Source organism: Gallus gallus, chromosome Z (assembly GCF_016699485.2).
Source record: "Gallus gallus isolate bGalGal1 chromosome Z, bGalGal1.mat.broiler.GRCg7b, whole genome shotgun sequence".
Lineage (NCBI taxonomy): Eukaryota > Metazoa > Chordata > Aves > Galliformes > Phasianidae > Gallus > Gallus gallus.
This window is the reverse complement of record NC_052572.1, coordinates 17,091,998-17,106,622: the sequence shown is the minus strand read 5'-3', so window position 1 is coordinate 17,106,622 and position 14,625 is coordinate 17,091,998. Positions and strand designations below refer to the sequence as shown.

Here is a 14,625-nt window from a genome sequence, read left to right as displayed (position 1 = left end):
GCTGGTTAGAGCATTCAGGCTGTCTTACCTAGTAGTAGTCATCATCATCATCATAGAATCATCGTAGAGTGGCATGGGTTGAAAAAGGACCTCAAAGATCATCTAGTTTCAACCCCCCTGCTGTGGGCAGGGTTGCCAACCACTAGACCAGGCTGCCCAGAGCCACATCCAGCCTGGCCTTGAATGCCTCCAGGGATGGGGCATCCACAACCTCCTTGGGCAACCTGCTGCAGTGTATCACCACATTCTGTGTGGAAAAACTTCCTCCTACTATCTACCCTAAACCTCCCCTGTCTCAGTTTAAAACCATTCCCCCATGTCCTACCCATGTAAACAGTCGTTCCCCCTCCTGTTACACACTCTGTGCAAGTATTGGAGAGCCACGATGAGGTCTCCCCAGACCTTTCTTTTCTCCAAGCTAAAGAAACCCAGTTCCCTCAACCTTTCTTCAAAGGAGAGGTGCTCTAGCCCTCTGATCATCTTAGTGGCCCTCCTCTGGACCCATTGCAAGAGTTCTGCATCTTTCTTGCGCTGGGGTCCACAGGCCTAGATGCAGTACTGCAGATGGGGCCTTGCAAGAGCCGAGTAGAAGGGGACAATCACCTCCCTCTCCTTGCTGGCTGCTTTTAATGCAGCCCAGAATACAGTTGGCCTTCTGGGCTGCAAGCACACATTGCTGGCTCATGTTCAGCTTCTCGTCTACCAGGACCCCCAAGTCCTTCTCTGCAGGGCTGCTCACAAGGAGTTCTTTCCCCAGTCTGTATAAATACCTGGGATTGCTCTGGCCCAAGTGCAACATCTTGCACTTGGCCTTGTTGAACCTCATTTAGGTTCTCATATGCCCACTTCTCCAGCCTGTCCAGGTCCCTCTGCATGGTTTCCCTTCCATCCAGTGTATTGACTGCACCTCTCAGGTTGGTGTCGTCTGCAAACTTGCTGAAGGTGCACTCAATTCCATTTTCTTTGTCATTGGTAAAGATGTTGAGGAGCACTGGTCCCACGACTGGCCCTTGGGGACACCACTTGTGACTGGCCTCCACCCAGACATAGAACTGTTGATCGCAATAGTGATTTTTGCATGGCAAATAAAGAGTGAAGTGCCTGTCCATTGGATGCTTAATCTCATCATACTGCTAGTTCACTTTCTTACTGTTTGAACGGAGTTATGGAGGGCGGCACAGACTCAAGGGTGAATAAGGACTGAACAGGTTTGATTTGGATTTGGGCATTTGCAGCTAGCTGGGTCAGCAGCTGAGGAGAGCACTATTTTTAATGAACGCATACTGCTGCAGGAGTTAAGAGGGTCTCACCAGAGCCATTTCCTCCTTTGCACTGGGAAGGGTAATCGCTCCTTGAGTTTTCTTGCATTCTGCTTCTTGTTTGCACTACATGTTTTTTTCTCTGAACATTGCCAGAGAGAGACGGGGAGCCAGGAAAGCTCTATAGGTATTTATCTGTGTCTTGATTTATTAATTCAGTACAGAAGAGGAGCAGTTCAGTTTCTAAGACTACATAAATGTCAGCTGTATAAGCAAAGGCTTGCAAAAAAAGCTACATAAACATGGGTAACAAAAAATGAGATTGTAGCAGCATGATCTTCTTCAGTCAATATAAATGGGATTCAAATAAACCCACTTAAAAGGTTTATTAATCTGTGATTTTGATGTGTAAGGTTGCCTTAGGCACAGGGCTTAATGGGAATTCTGTCTTAAGCCATAGATAACTGTAAGAAAAGTATGCCTAATACTTCTGTAGAATAGTCTCTAGACTTTCCATCAGTTCTGCACCTTGAAAAGTAGAATATTTCTTTCAGCACTGCAAGCTGTATTCATGTAACCTTCCAACTTTTACTGAATTGTTGCTTGCTTTGAGTTAGCAAAAATTCTTTTTTGGTGTTAAAAGGTATTGCTAGCTTTTTTGCCTGTTCTCTTCGTGGTACATTTTAAAAACATTCTGGAATTTTACAGGTTTCAGTGGTACTTGCTCATTGTGGTATGACAATTAAAACAGTGATGGTGCCAGACACTTAATCCACACACATAAAAACAATAGCCAGTGCTATGTTTTATAGCAGTGAGGGAAATGTTAATGCTGGGACAACTTGAAGAATCTTCCCTCTAGGAAATTAAATCTGGAATATATTGTGAAGAATTTGCTATGTCTGAATGACTAGGTGTCAAGTATTCTTTCAAGCATAGTGTTCTGCAATTTCATAAGAGCATATACTGCTGTCTTCTTTTGCATTGAATACAGCAAAATTGTTCATTGAGTTTATGGATTTTTTCTGTCCAGCAGCAGCTCATTTTGTTCAGTGTGCTGAATACATTCTCTGATAGTTATGTGAGCTTTTCTTATGTATGCTAGATATCTAGAACATGAATGTTTGCTCTTTTCAAGGAGGCAATTAATTGAAGATGGAATTAGATGAATTGCTTTTAAAGACGAAAAGAAGGATTATAGGTATTTGTAAACATAGCTGTATAAGCCAATGAGCAGATGAAATGATCCATAAGTGTTCAGCAGTGACTGGAAAATGATCATACCAGAGTAGTTTCCCAATTTTAAATACTGACATTAGAAACAGACACCAAAATCATTAGATACTGATAACAGTTTTATGCTATTATGTTCTGCCTGTATGGATTAGCTTGGCCCTACTTTGAATCGCCCATTCACTCTCCCTGATCCTTTCTGTGTAGTTTGGATGGTGGTACTTTTGCAAACTGTATGCTCTTGTGCTGGGAAGCAGGAAAGCTGTGATTGCACTTACCTATCCTTTACCCAGTCTGTTGGCTGGCAAATAACGGGTCTTCTCCCTGTCAAGGGGTTGGACCACAGCAGAACTACCGTGACTGCCAGAAAAAGTCTTCCACGTCTTAGAAGAAAAGCATTCATCCACTTTCATTATGTGTGTTGACCACACTTGAAGGTTGTGTTTGAGCAGGATATCATTTCACAGGAGAGTGCGAGAGACTTCAGTCTGTGGCCCTGAATTGTATTTCAGCCTCTGCTATGCAGAGAAGTTCCTTGTGATCAAGTCCTGGCTCCTGAGTGAGGTCAGGTCTTCTGGGAAGGAACAGGGGTTTTATGAAGAACTGAAATAATCACAACACATCACAGCATAACCATGTTTGGGAGTTACTCTGTCTTAATTTTTTTATGGTGCCCGGGCCTGATTTACATTAATGAGGTTGTTGAGAAATAACTGTTCATAGATGCACGTGGTCTGATGAACTTTAGTTCTCTGTTCTACATTCTCGATCACATCTGCCACAGACTCAACACATGCTTGCGCTTCCCTGTGAGTCTGCTATGCAAAAGAGGAAGAAGGATAGTGGAGAGAAGAAAGGAGATTTCTTCAGTTAGATAGTGAGAGAATTTTTCTAGCTCTGAGGGAGTGCTTCGCTTTTCTAAGCAACACTGGTACATAGGGAGATGGTGTTGTAGTAGGCGAGGTAGAAGGTCAAAAGGGCAAAGGAGCCAGAAGCTCTTTTTGTTCATTTTGTTGTAACAACTGTTCTTCAAAGTAAATGTGATTTTGAACCACAGCACAACTATGTGTAAACAAGTAGAATCCTGATGTTGTGAACAGCTTGCAAAAGATTCCCATTCTTTGGTCTGATTACTATGTTTTTTCCATCTGAATATTACAGGAGAAAGATTTGTGTTATTCCTCTGTAAACAGAAGGTAGATTTATAGTGGGGATGGATTGTTAATTCAAACCTGAAAGATTTCTGTTGCTACTGTTTGAAATGCTGCATTGATAGCTGCAGGAGCATGATGCTCAAGAAAAAATAAGACATAAAAAGAAAGGCAGAAGGGGGGCAGGAGGAGCAGGATTATGAAAATCTATTGCTCTTCCCAAAGTATCAGTAAACATCAGATTTAGTTTGCTGAGTGTATACCATCAGGAAACTGCACCATTAAATAAAATGCTGGATCAGACTTTTTTTTTTTCTTTTAGGAAATAATTAGGTTTGGCTTTGTCACATCTGTCAGAAATTGTCCTGGTTTGATTAAATTCCAGGAAGCTCTTTATAATACTTAAGCCAGAAGGTACTGGTTAGTGCAGTTCTGTGTATTAAAGAGACTTTTCAGTTGTTCATCCATCTTAATAATACTTTATTTCAGTTTAAACCATTAAATCCTTCCTAATTTGTTTAATTCAGTACTTATTTTTCAGTTTCATCTAAGAAAAATCATGTTTCATATTCTTTAAATGTGGTTTAATCTTCATGGTTTTGGTTATCTGTGCTCACTAGAAGATTTACTGTGTTAAGACTTCTCAGCCAAATTATTGGGCCTTCTGTGGGCAACTGCAGTTACCAAATATGTTGCCAATACTAACTTCAGCTATAGTTTGTATTTATTTCTAGGTGTGTAATACAGGGACAGTGCTTCTTATACATGTTCTGCTTTTTTGTTCAGACTGCTTTTACAGGAACAATATATGTATTTAACAATATGTGTATTTAGCAATTACATATGCTGAAAAGAACTGTACTTTCTTTTATTTCTGTAAATCAAAGATACTTCATACTGATGTGCTTTTATTGAAAATGTTATGGAAGAGTTGTGTTATCTGGAAGTAACCAAAAATAGGGTAAACTTGCTGATCTTACAAAGCATTATTAAAATTCTAAGTAGAGTAAGCAGATGAGAGAGTGGTTTTTACCCTTTTTGAAAAACTGCTGTTGCAAATCTAAGTAACTTTTAATTGATGGTTTTTAGGTTCCAGGAAACCTATTTCACAACATGATCTGAAAGCTGTAACCAGTGATGTGACCAATGCAGGAAGCAGAACTATAACTTTTATGATTGTAGTTCCCCCCAAACTTGGAAGGCTGATCAGAACAAATTCTGATAATACCACTCAGGAAATCCTCAGTTTTACACAGTCTATGGTAAGCATTTACATTATAATGGATATTTCAGCAGTAGATTGTTATTTCAAAGGGCATCCCAGTTGTTTTTTCTTTGTCTGGTTGATTTATATCTGTTTAGTAATCAGACATATGTGACCCATCAATGTGATTGCCCACATTTGCTGTGTCATTAAATATCTGGCATGTAGTAATGAATGCAAGAGGAGCCTTTTTCCCCCTCTCTTTCAGTACTAGCAGAGTCTTGGCAATTTCCACTGTTTTGCTTGTAACAGTATTTTTCAAGAAGAGCTGTTCTGGTGCCATTAACCAGGAGTCAGAAGTTGGAAGCCTTTAGTTTTTGGCAGCAGGAGTAGCCTTGTGCTGTATGAAAACTCCAAGTATCAGATTCATTTCAGCTGTGCACAGTCCTCATGGGTGTCCCCAAGAAGACTTTTATTGACTTGATTGGCTGTGATATTAAGTGTTTAAAGAATCTTAACTGTGATACAGGGTCTCATATTTGAATGATTAAAAATGTGGCAGCTCATGTAACTTGATGGAAAACATTTTGCAGCTGAAAGAAAAAAGAGTTATGTCTGTTTGTAGAGTCTAACTGTGTGCTCTGCAAACTCCTTTTACTAGGGGAGGTAAAAGGAGCTCAATATATGACTTTACTGTAGGAAAAAATAAGAGGCAATTTGGTCTTAATCTACATTTACAGATTTAAAAAGAATTAAATGAAGGACTGAGAAAATCTATTGGCTGGAAATTGAAGCCTGACCAATAAAACAGAAGAAAGATTGACACTTATTCAATAAAATTAAACATTGAAACAACCTAAACAAGGACTGTGGTGGAATGTATCTCCACCTGAACTGTATAAATCAAATTGAAGACAAGATATTTCTCTTAAAACTGTGTTCTAATCTCATCATTATTGTTCTTATTGCAATAATTACTGAGCTGAGTTTTTACTGAAATTATGAGGGAGGTGAACTGGCAAATGACACCATTCTCTTCAGTTCCTAAAATGGATGACATTTATGATCATTAAGTGAAACAGTTAAGCATGTCAGAAAATCTTTCAGCTAAGAATGACATTTTAATCTCTTTCCCTACAGATAACAATATATGTTTATGGTATGGTGCCATGGCAGAACATGCTACTTCTTTCTCTATGACTTTATTTCTTACTCATGTATAGCTAACTTTGCTTTGAACTGTGTAAGTTGTGTAAGGATTTGAGCTGTAATAATTTGTGTGCTTCTCTCTATTTTCTGTTGGGGTATTTGTATTGGCCATTTTCACTTCAAACAAGTTGAGCTAAGTGACTCATTGCAGGTAAAATTAAGGTATCTTAACAGGATCACTATTTATGCTGGCAGAGACTGAGGTATCCTGCTATTAGGGGAAGAAAGAGATCCAAAATAAACTTACTGTCTAGCAGGCTATAGCCATAATATCAGTGGAAAAATGACGTTGACACTGCAGGCATTATGTATTTTTCATTGCACAGAGAATTTCAGTTTCTTGTTTCAAAGCTTGTAAATCTGTTTTGAATTGAAAAGTATTTTGATGTAGTTTCTTTGTTTGAATTTTCACTTAACTCTTTGTTGTGGAACTTAGAATTTTGCTTCTGAAAATTACTTTTTAGGTAGATGATAAAAAGAAGTTAGCACTTTTGCTATGGTGCTGAACTCTTCCATGTTCCCTGTGGTTTATTGCCTCTTTGCCAAAAAAAGAAAAAGAAAGAAAAGTTGCATTCCAATGGAATTTTTCAAGGACAGTTGTTTTGCAGCCAATATAAAAAAATTAATTGTGCATTAGACACACTAAAATAGCACAGTAGTTTTGAACAGAAGCATTTTTTTTCTCTGACAGTACTTTATATGATAGTTTACAAGTATTTTCATTTTGTAGAAGTCCATAATTTCTTCATTATATTTGAAGTCATTGCAGAAGTAAACAAGGCAGTGCTCACCAGTTCCATTTTCCTATTAGTGCAGGTATTAGCATGGTTTTGCATTTAAAAATATGTAGTCCTAGTAAGATTAACAGTTGATAAACACCACTGAATTTATCAGAAGCATATTGTGCCTATTCTTGGTACATTAATTTGCTTTCTTCAACTTGTAGTGCCATGCTTTGAAAAATTGTTTTGAAGCAACGTATCATTTTAATATCACTTTTGTGTGCTTTGTCCTATAATACCTATTAAGAATTGAATCAATATGGAGGTTGTGGATGCCCCATCCCTGGAGGCGTTCAAGACCAGGCTGGATATGGCTCTGGGCAGCCTGGTCTAGTGGTTGGAGACCCTGCCCTTGGCAGGGGGGTTGAAACTAGGTGTTCTTTGAGGTCCTTTTCAACCTAGGCCATTCTGTGATTCAGTATAGGGGAAAACATAAACCTGAAGACAGGTTTATTGACAGTAAGGTTGACTGTTTTTGAGACTGCTGAGAAAACTTGACCCTGAAAGCTCTTTTTCCCTAGTGATCTTGGGGGGGTGGGGGGGAGGAGGGCTGTTACACTGGTTTCAGGATTAGCTATCTCTAAAGCTACAGATTAAATTCTGAAATGCTGAATGCTTCATCCATGATTGCAACAGGGATTTTTTAATTTCTTTTTCACACCTTCTAAGCACAAATCATGGGAACATTTTCTAATGAGTTCCCTCAGTTTTGTTTACAAAGGTGTGTGAAGTGCATTACAAGCTGCAGACTTAGAACCAACACCATCTCAGGTAGGGGTCTCTTTGGCAATTAGAAACTAACACACATGAGCCAGATCTGTAGTTACCTGTGAAGCTGTGAAGGATTTAGAAGGTAACTGTCTTCTCTCCAGGTCAGTGAATGAATTGACAGGCAAATGTGGAATGTACTGAATGAGATGTAGTTATTATTACAGTTTTCTGTCAGTTAGGAATCCTATTGAAGTTTCAGTGTATTAAAGTACTGATCTTAAAGTTTTGGTATAGTTCCAGCTGATGGGAATCCTGGTATGAAGACAATAACTTTTGCTTTTAGGTCTAAACTAATGCAGGGTTTTGTCTAGTACAAATAGTTTTTTCAAGTTTGCTTGTCTAGCAAAAAGAGAAATGTTCAGAGAGAAATGCAAGATGATCTTTCAACATAAGCTACATACAAAGTCATTGTACATGGACTAAGGTATGAAATCCTTTCTTGAATAATAGTTTAATGAATTGTTTTCTGTCCTTACTCTTCTATGTTTAAAATTAATCTCCTTTTTTACCTATGGCTCTCTTTACCCAAAAACAGGTGAATGAAGGTGTGATCATGTATGAGCACTCAGAGGCAGAGTCAGCTTTTTGGAGTGCAGAAGATTCCTTTACATTTACTGTCTCTTCTCCACCATCAGCTCTGGACCCTCAGATATTCCCTATTGTCATTTCATATGAAATTCCCAGGCATGATCGGAACAGTCGTCTTCTTGCAAATACAGGTAAAAATAACATACTGTTTGGCTCTCCACAGTAATGGAGTAGGAACTGTTAGGCTTCCAATGAACAAATATGAAAAATCAAAGGAAAATTCTTCTTCAGTATCAAATGACTAGAATATTTTAGTCATAGGGTATAGTCTAGAAAGTAGGTGCATCACTGCATCTGTAAAAACGTGATTAACCACCTTTGTTCAGTTATTCCTGCTTCTGTAGCGAATATTTTCCGTTTTGGTAGAGATAATGAAAGTAGAATCTGGAGCTTTGAGATATTAATATTTCTTTAATGATGCTCTCTTATCAATAGAAAACCTGGATAGTTATGCGCAAATTACTTTTAAGATTAGTTAAAATATATATCTAGCTATGGCACGTGGAAATCAAGGATACCATGAAAGAAAAATATTTGTTTCCATGTTCTCTTTTTTGAGCATTATCAATTTTTGAAACACAAATCTGATTTCAGAAACATTGCAACTTCAAAATACTGAGTTTCTAAGACTCTCTTTTCCTTTCTGCTAGGTATTACAGTCCACGAAGGAGGTAGAATACTAATCAACAAAACACATTTAGATGCTTCAAATCTATTGATTAAGCTACCTGAAGCACAACGCTCCATGTATGAAGTCTGGTATCAAGTTGTGTCTTTGCCCCAGCATGGCACGATAATTGTTGGAGAAAGAAATGTTACAAAAGAAAAACCTAATTTTTCACAATACATACTGAACAAATTTGGAATTGTGTACGTGCATGATAATTCTGAATCACTTATCGACAATTTCACTTTTGCTGTTTGGTTTAACCTAAAGACCAAGTCTGCAACAAAGCCCCATGGTGAAGTTTTAGAAGAGATGTTTAATATCACTGTTATTCCAGTGAATGATCAGCCACCAGAACTGAAGACTAAAAGGCTGCACCTGAAAGTCCTGCAGGGAGATGTGTCAGTGCTGGGGTCAGAGAATCTGAAAGTTGAAGACCTAGACAACACCCCAGCAGAGCTCAAATATTCCATTGTTAGCAACCCCAATAATGGTTATTTAGCAATGAAGAGCAATCTGAGTATCTCTATACAGGATTTCACACAAGCTGATATTGACAATGGTGGGGTTTGGTTTGTACAGGATGGAAGTTCTTCTTCTGGGGTGTTTTATTTCAGTGTGACTGATGGTAAACATCGTCCTTTATACAAACTTTTCAGTCTTGAAGTTGTACCAATTGCTCTTGTCCTGGTCAACCTTACAGATGTTGCACTTCCACAGGGCCAGACATCTGTCTCTATTACTAATGCACACCTTTCAGCTGTCACAAATGGAAAAAGCACTAAAATCATGTATGAAATCACTCAACCCCTCAAGTATGGGCACCTGATAATTGAAAATGAGCAGGTTACTAAGTTTGAGCAGGAAGATTTGAACTTGGGAAGACTGTCTTACCACCTGTCAAATTTCACCGCGTTCAAAGAAGTACTAATGTTTATGATATTCACTGCAGAAAGTAATCTAACAGAACAAGTGCTGAACATTACAATGAAGCCTTTAGTGCAAGTTGTGTCTGACATGCAGATTTCAAATCAAGAAGTTCATAAACTCAGAAGCAATGACCTGGATGCTTCTGAGCTAGCCAATTTAACAAACAGTGATCCTAGATTTGAAGTGATAGTGCCCCCAGCTCATGGGAGGATTGTAAAAAAAAGGTTTGTGAATGATTCAGTGTTTGAAGATATTCAGACATTCACCCAAACTGACATTGATGGGGGTGTTGTCCTTCTCAGCGTAGATACAAATATGACAGGCGTTGATCTGTTAAATGATTCATTCACATTTGTGCTGAGGGCAGATGATGTGCAGCCTGCTGTTGGCCATTTTGAGTATTCTATAGTGCCATACAGTCCTCCTCTTGTGCAAAATTTTACAGCTGAAGTGCCTTTCATAACCAGTATGACCACTTTAAAGATTCCAACTACCTCAAATGACAGGATACTAGTTTCCTCCCATGATGAAGTACCTACAGTAGCACCAAAGAAGACTGTCCCAGGCACGTGGTTAGGTCGGAAACGCTGGGGAAATCAACTTGAGGAAGGTCCATCCCTAAATCTGGCAGTGGGAACAAGGGCAACTGCAGGAACTGAGACCACAGATCAGGTTAATGCCATGAGTTTCAGAGAGCAAGCAGGTGAAAGCAGCAACCCTTGGTACATCATTATACCCCTGGTCCTGGTGTCTGTGTTACTCATTATTGCTGTTATTTCTGTGTGCGTTTTGCTAATGTGTCAGAAGAAAGAGAAGGCAAAACCACTTGTCAAAAATCAAACAGATGTAGTCCTCAGTAGTCCAGCTCATTGTCTGGAACGGAGCTTGACTGTACCCACTGTTACAGTGACCCCTCTCCTGAAGGGAGCTGGGGAAAATACATCCTCTGCACTGATGGCAGTAAGACATGAACAGCTGCTTCCTATGACGCTTCCTCCGACTGTAGAACAGCCTTTGCAAAATAGCTGGTTAAACCTAGATCCTGAAATGATCCAGTACTGTCGAAAAACAAATCCAACTTTGAAGCGCAGTCAGTACTGGGTGTAGTTCATGGCCAGCTTTGGTCATGCCAATTGATGTAATGTGGAACGGAGAGTGTACCTTACTGACATACAGTTCTTTATTATGCTTATTTATAATAGGTCAAATGGTACATTGTTAGGTGAAACCCAGATAGTTGTGAAATAATTAAAGTCTTAGTGGTTGCACTGGCCATTGAGTTTTCCCAGCTCTCATCAGATGCAGAACTCATCCTCAAAGATTTTTGGTGCACTCTGTGTACGCCGTATTTTTTATTTTCCATGACGGTAAAGTAAAACGTACTGTCATGGATTATATCTATTTTAACATTATTATTATTTTGAAGAACTAAGTTTGCTGTAAAGATCCTGTGTTCTTTCCTGAACTGATACTTCTATTTTAAGAACTTGAAACTGTTTTTACAAGTAGTCATCAAGGTGCTAATGTCAATAATGTCATTTTGACCCAAAGGCTGTTCAAAGGCCAATACTGGAGAAACAAAGCTGTCATTGTTTTGCCAGGTGTTCATCTGGGTCAGTGAGCTTGAAATCTAGAATTCATTTCATCAATAATTCTATGACAGTTTACTGTGAGATGGCTGGTTTTTGATCGTTCATTTTGTGTTTTCCTAATTTGTTGCTGGAGTCTAGCCTTAATATCTGCAGGCTGGCAATATGCATCTATGGCCTCTAATCCACATGGCAAAAACTGTGTCTCTGCCAGTCAACCTGCCTGCTGAATTATCTTTAGGCTTAGCTTATGTCCAGAAGAACATACCAAATTTCCTATTCCTTACTAAGGACTAAGTTCTGCCTTCAGTGAAGCAAGCACAGCTCTCTTTGGGGTCTGTGAGTCCAAGCAGATGATAGTATCATCAAATCCTTTGCTGCAAACTAGTTTGTGTGGTGGAGCTACTGACTGAATACTGCGACTAAAAGCATACTCCCTTCTGAAGGTTCACAATTTACCATTCATCTCCCAGAATGCAGGTCTTATGTGCCTTATGCCCTCTGACAAGTACTATGTACTCTTAATTTAGCTGTTAGTAAAATGTGCAGTAATTTTTCTGTAAACATAATGTTTTTGTATTCATGAAAATGAATAGTGATGTGCAGTCTCCTGTTAAGGTCTGTTCTCAACAGCAAAATTCTTACTGACTTCAGAGGACAAAATGACCACTGAACTTATATTTTTGTACTTTGCTTTAAGAGCTTCCAGTTAGCTTCTCTGTAAAAACACTGTCTGAAAATGTCTCACTGCTGCATTGTTATTATTAACACTGGAATAATATTTTTGTTTTAGTCAAATTACTGCTGTTTTTGCTTTTATAGAATGGATGTATGGGCCTAAACATCCTTGGTGCTATTAATTTCACAGTACTTTGTTTTGGATGTCTTTTTCTGCTGTTGATTAATTGTGTTTCTGGCTTTTACATATTTCAGCTGAGGGAAATGTTTACCAGTGAGAAGGACCAGTCTAAGTCCCTGCTTACTGCTGTGTCCCAGGAGCTAAATACTTGAGTAGCATGCCCAGTTAGAGACATTTTAAAGCCGTACATTGTTCGGAGCCTGCTGCCAGGTCAGTGTCAGAGTGGAAAATATGCAGGCAATATTTTCAGCTTTTTGAATTTGTGGAGCACTGGTGACAAAAGACAGGAAACCTTCATATGCTCAAACTAAAATGTATTTGAAGCATATTATACAATTTCTGTTTGTAATTACCATTTTTCCTTGATGTCACTGTGACCAGGCTTGAGATCACTTCCTACTATCAGTGTAGAAGGCTGGGATTTGAGATGTCCCAGATAGACATTACAGGCATGCAGGATAGGCCTTTCTAGTTAAAAAACAAACAAGCAAACCTTTGCTACTATTTTAGAAATAGAGGTGGAGCTGTCAGACATTGCAGAGATGCCTTGGCATCTCTATGGAGGTGCAGTTGTAGTCCCCTGCCATTTCCTGAGACCTTGTTTGCTATCACCAAGCAAACAGCAACTTCCTCCAGATCCCAGCTGTCAGCAGAGCATTTGCAATACCCTTCCTCCAATGCCATTTAGCAGTAGCAGGAACTCAATTCCTTTGTATCTACTCCAAGGCTCCACTCCAATAATAAAAAAATAATAATTAAGAGTTATAATTCAGTAGTTCTATGACACTTAGAAAAACATGTCTCACATTTCCCTATAGCTGGGACTTCCTGTCAATAAAAAAAGAAGTGTCATACTTTGGTACCTACCACAGAATGAAGTTACATGCTTTTAGTGCAGTGTCAAAATATTGCCACTGGAGTCTGGTGACAAAATCCATGTTGTAGACCACTGACAAGCTGAAAAAAAAAAAAAAAAAAGAGATGAAATATGTGCTTAAGAGACTTTTTCAAATATGTATCATTGTAAAGACAGGTAAGCAAGGTTGCTGTGTTTGTTGTGCCATAGGGATTGAAGATAGGACTACTGCAATGGTGGTGATGGTAAGAAAAAAAAAACCAAGGCCACAACATATTATCAAGTGAATAGAAAAAACAGTAATGCAATTAAAACTTCAGAACTGGATGGACATTCTGAATATCTATATTTGTATTCTCTGAGCAAGAAATGATACTTGAGAAATACAGACAAGATTGCTGAATTTTTGCTGTCTTTTGTTTGTTTGCGCAAGCAGAATGAACTAAACTCTTTTTCTGTGTTTCAGAATTGTTTTTGCCTGACAATAGAAGTTAACTTGAAGTATAACCAGCACTATGAGTTGTGTTTTAAGTACAGGGCTCAGTTTCTAAAGCATGGACTTTTTTCATTAATAAAAACCTAAAGGCCTGATTCATCAGTGATGTGTACCAGCGTTTAGTTTGCTCTTCCATTGCTGCTGCTACACAACTGTGCCATAATACTTGCCATACTATTGAACTTTTGGATGACAACTCTCTATGGAGAAGAATATTGTATCACTCATTGCTGGGTTTCATATAAAATGCTCTCTTTAATATTATAATTGACAATTACATATGAATTTTACTTTAGTATCATAACCAGAGTCCTATTTAAAAAAAAGAGTGCCTTAATGTAATGTAAGCTTTCCCACTGGACAAGGTAGGATATTCTCTGACAGAGAGTGGTTTATATTAGTCTTACATAGGTATTTAATATATAGGTGAGATGAGTGATTCTTCTGAGTTGGCCGTCTTCTTGCTGTCTGTAAATGAGCTGAAGTGAGTGGCTTAGACTGGAAGTCCAACTCTGAGATGGCTCAGACTTGCTTAGATGGATCTTATCCTTGGTTTTACAAACAACTGTAACAACAAAAAAGTACCTGAAAAACAAATGATTTGTCCTTAAAGATTCTTTTTGTGAGTCCAGGAACAAGTAGTTTATGGTCACGATCTGGTTTGAATTTTTTGGTTGTTTCCCTAGCACTACAGCTGTTTATTTTATTTCATGTAGATGGGGTTTATGAAGGATTCATTTTCTTACCAAATGTAGTTTTAAATTGTGAAAATATAAAACATACATAAAATTCATATTTTTTTTTGTTCATAGTCCACATGCTTAAGTTTTTGTGTTTTCTTTAAAGATCTGTAATGTACTGCAATGCAGGAACACCACAATCCCACTGCCAGTAGCAGTGTTCTAACGAGTACTCAGATGTTTCTATTTTAAACTAGGCTCATGCAAGGTCTGTGTTGTTCTGTGTGCAGCATTGTGCCTCTAACAGTGCACGTGGCTGGAAAAAGAGATGAACCTCCTCATCTGTTCACT

General features: G+C 38.5%; 1 protein-coding gene across 1 annotated transcript in view; it reads left to right on the top strand.

The window, feature by feature from the left end:
* Positions 1 to 14,387, top strand: part of CSPG4B (chondroitin sulfate proteoglycan 4B) — a 42,055-nt gene extending 27,668 nt beyond the window's left edge. The window contains exons 8-10 of the mRNA XM_003642983.6: positions 4,733 to 4,905; positions 8,145 to 8,328; positions 8,848 to 14,387. Coding sequence (XP_003643031.3) covers positions 4,733 to 4,905; positions 8,145 to 8,328; positions 8,848 to 10,901 — 2,411 coding nt within the window. The 3' untranslated portion in view covers positions 10,902 to 14,387. The remainder of the gene's footprint in view (positions 1 to 4,732; positions 4,906 to 8,144; positions 8,329 to 8,847) is intronic.
* The last annotated feature ends 238 nt before the right edge of the window (positions 14,388 to 14,625 follow it).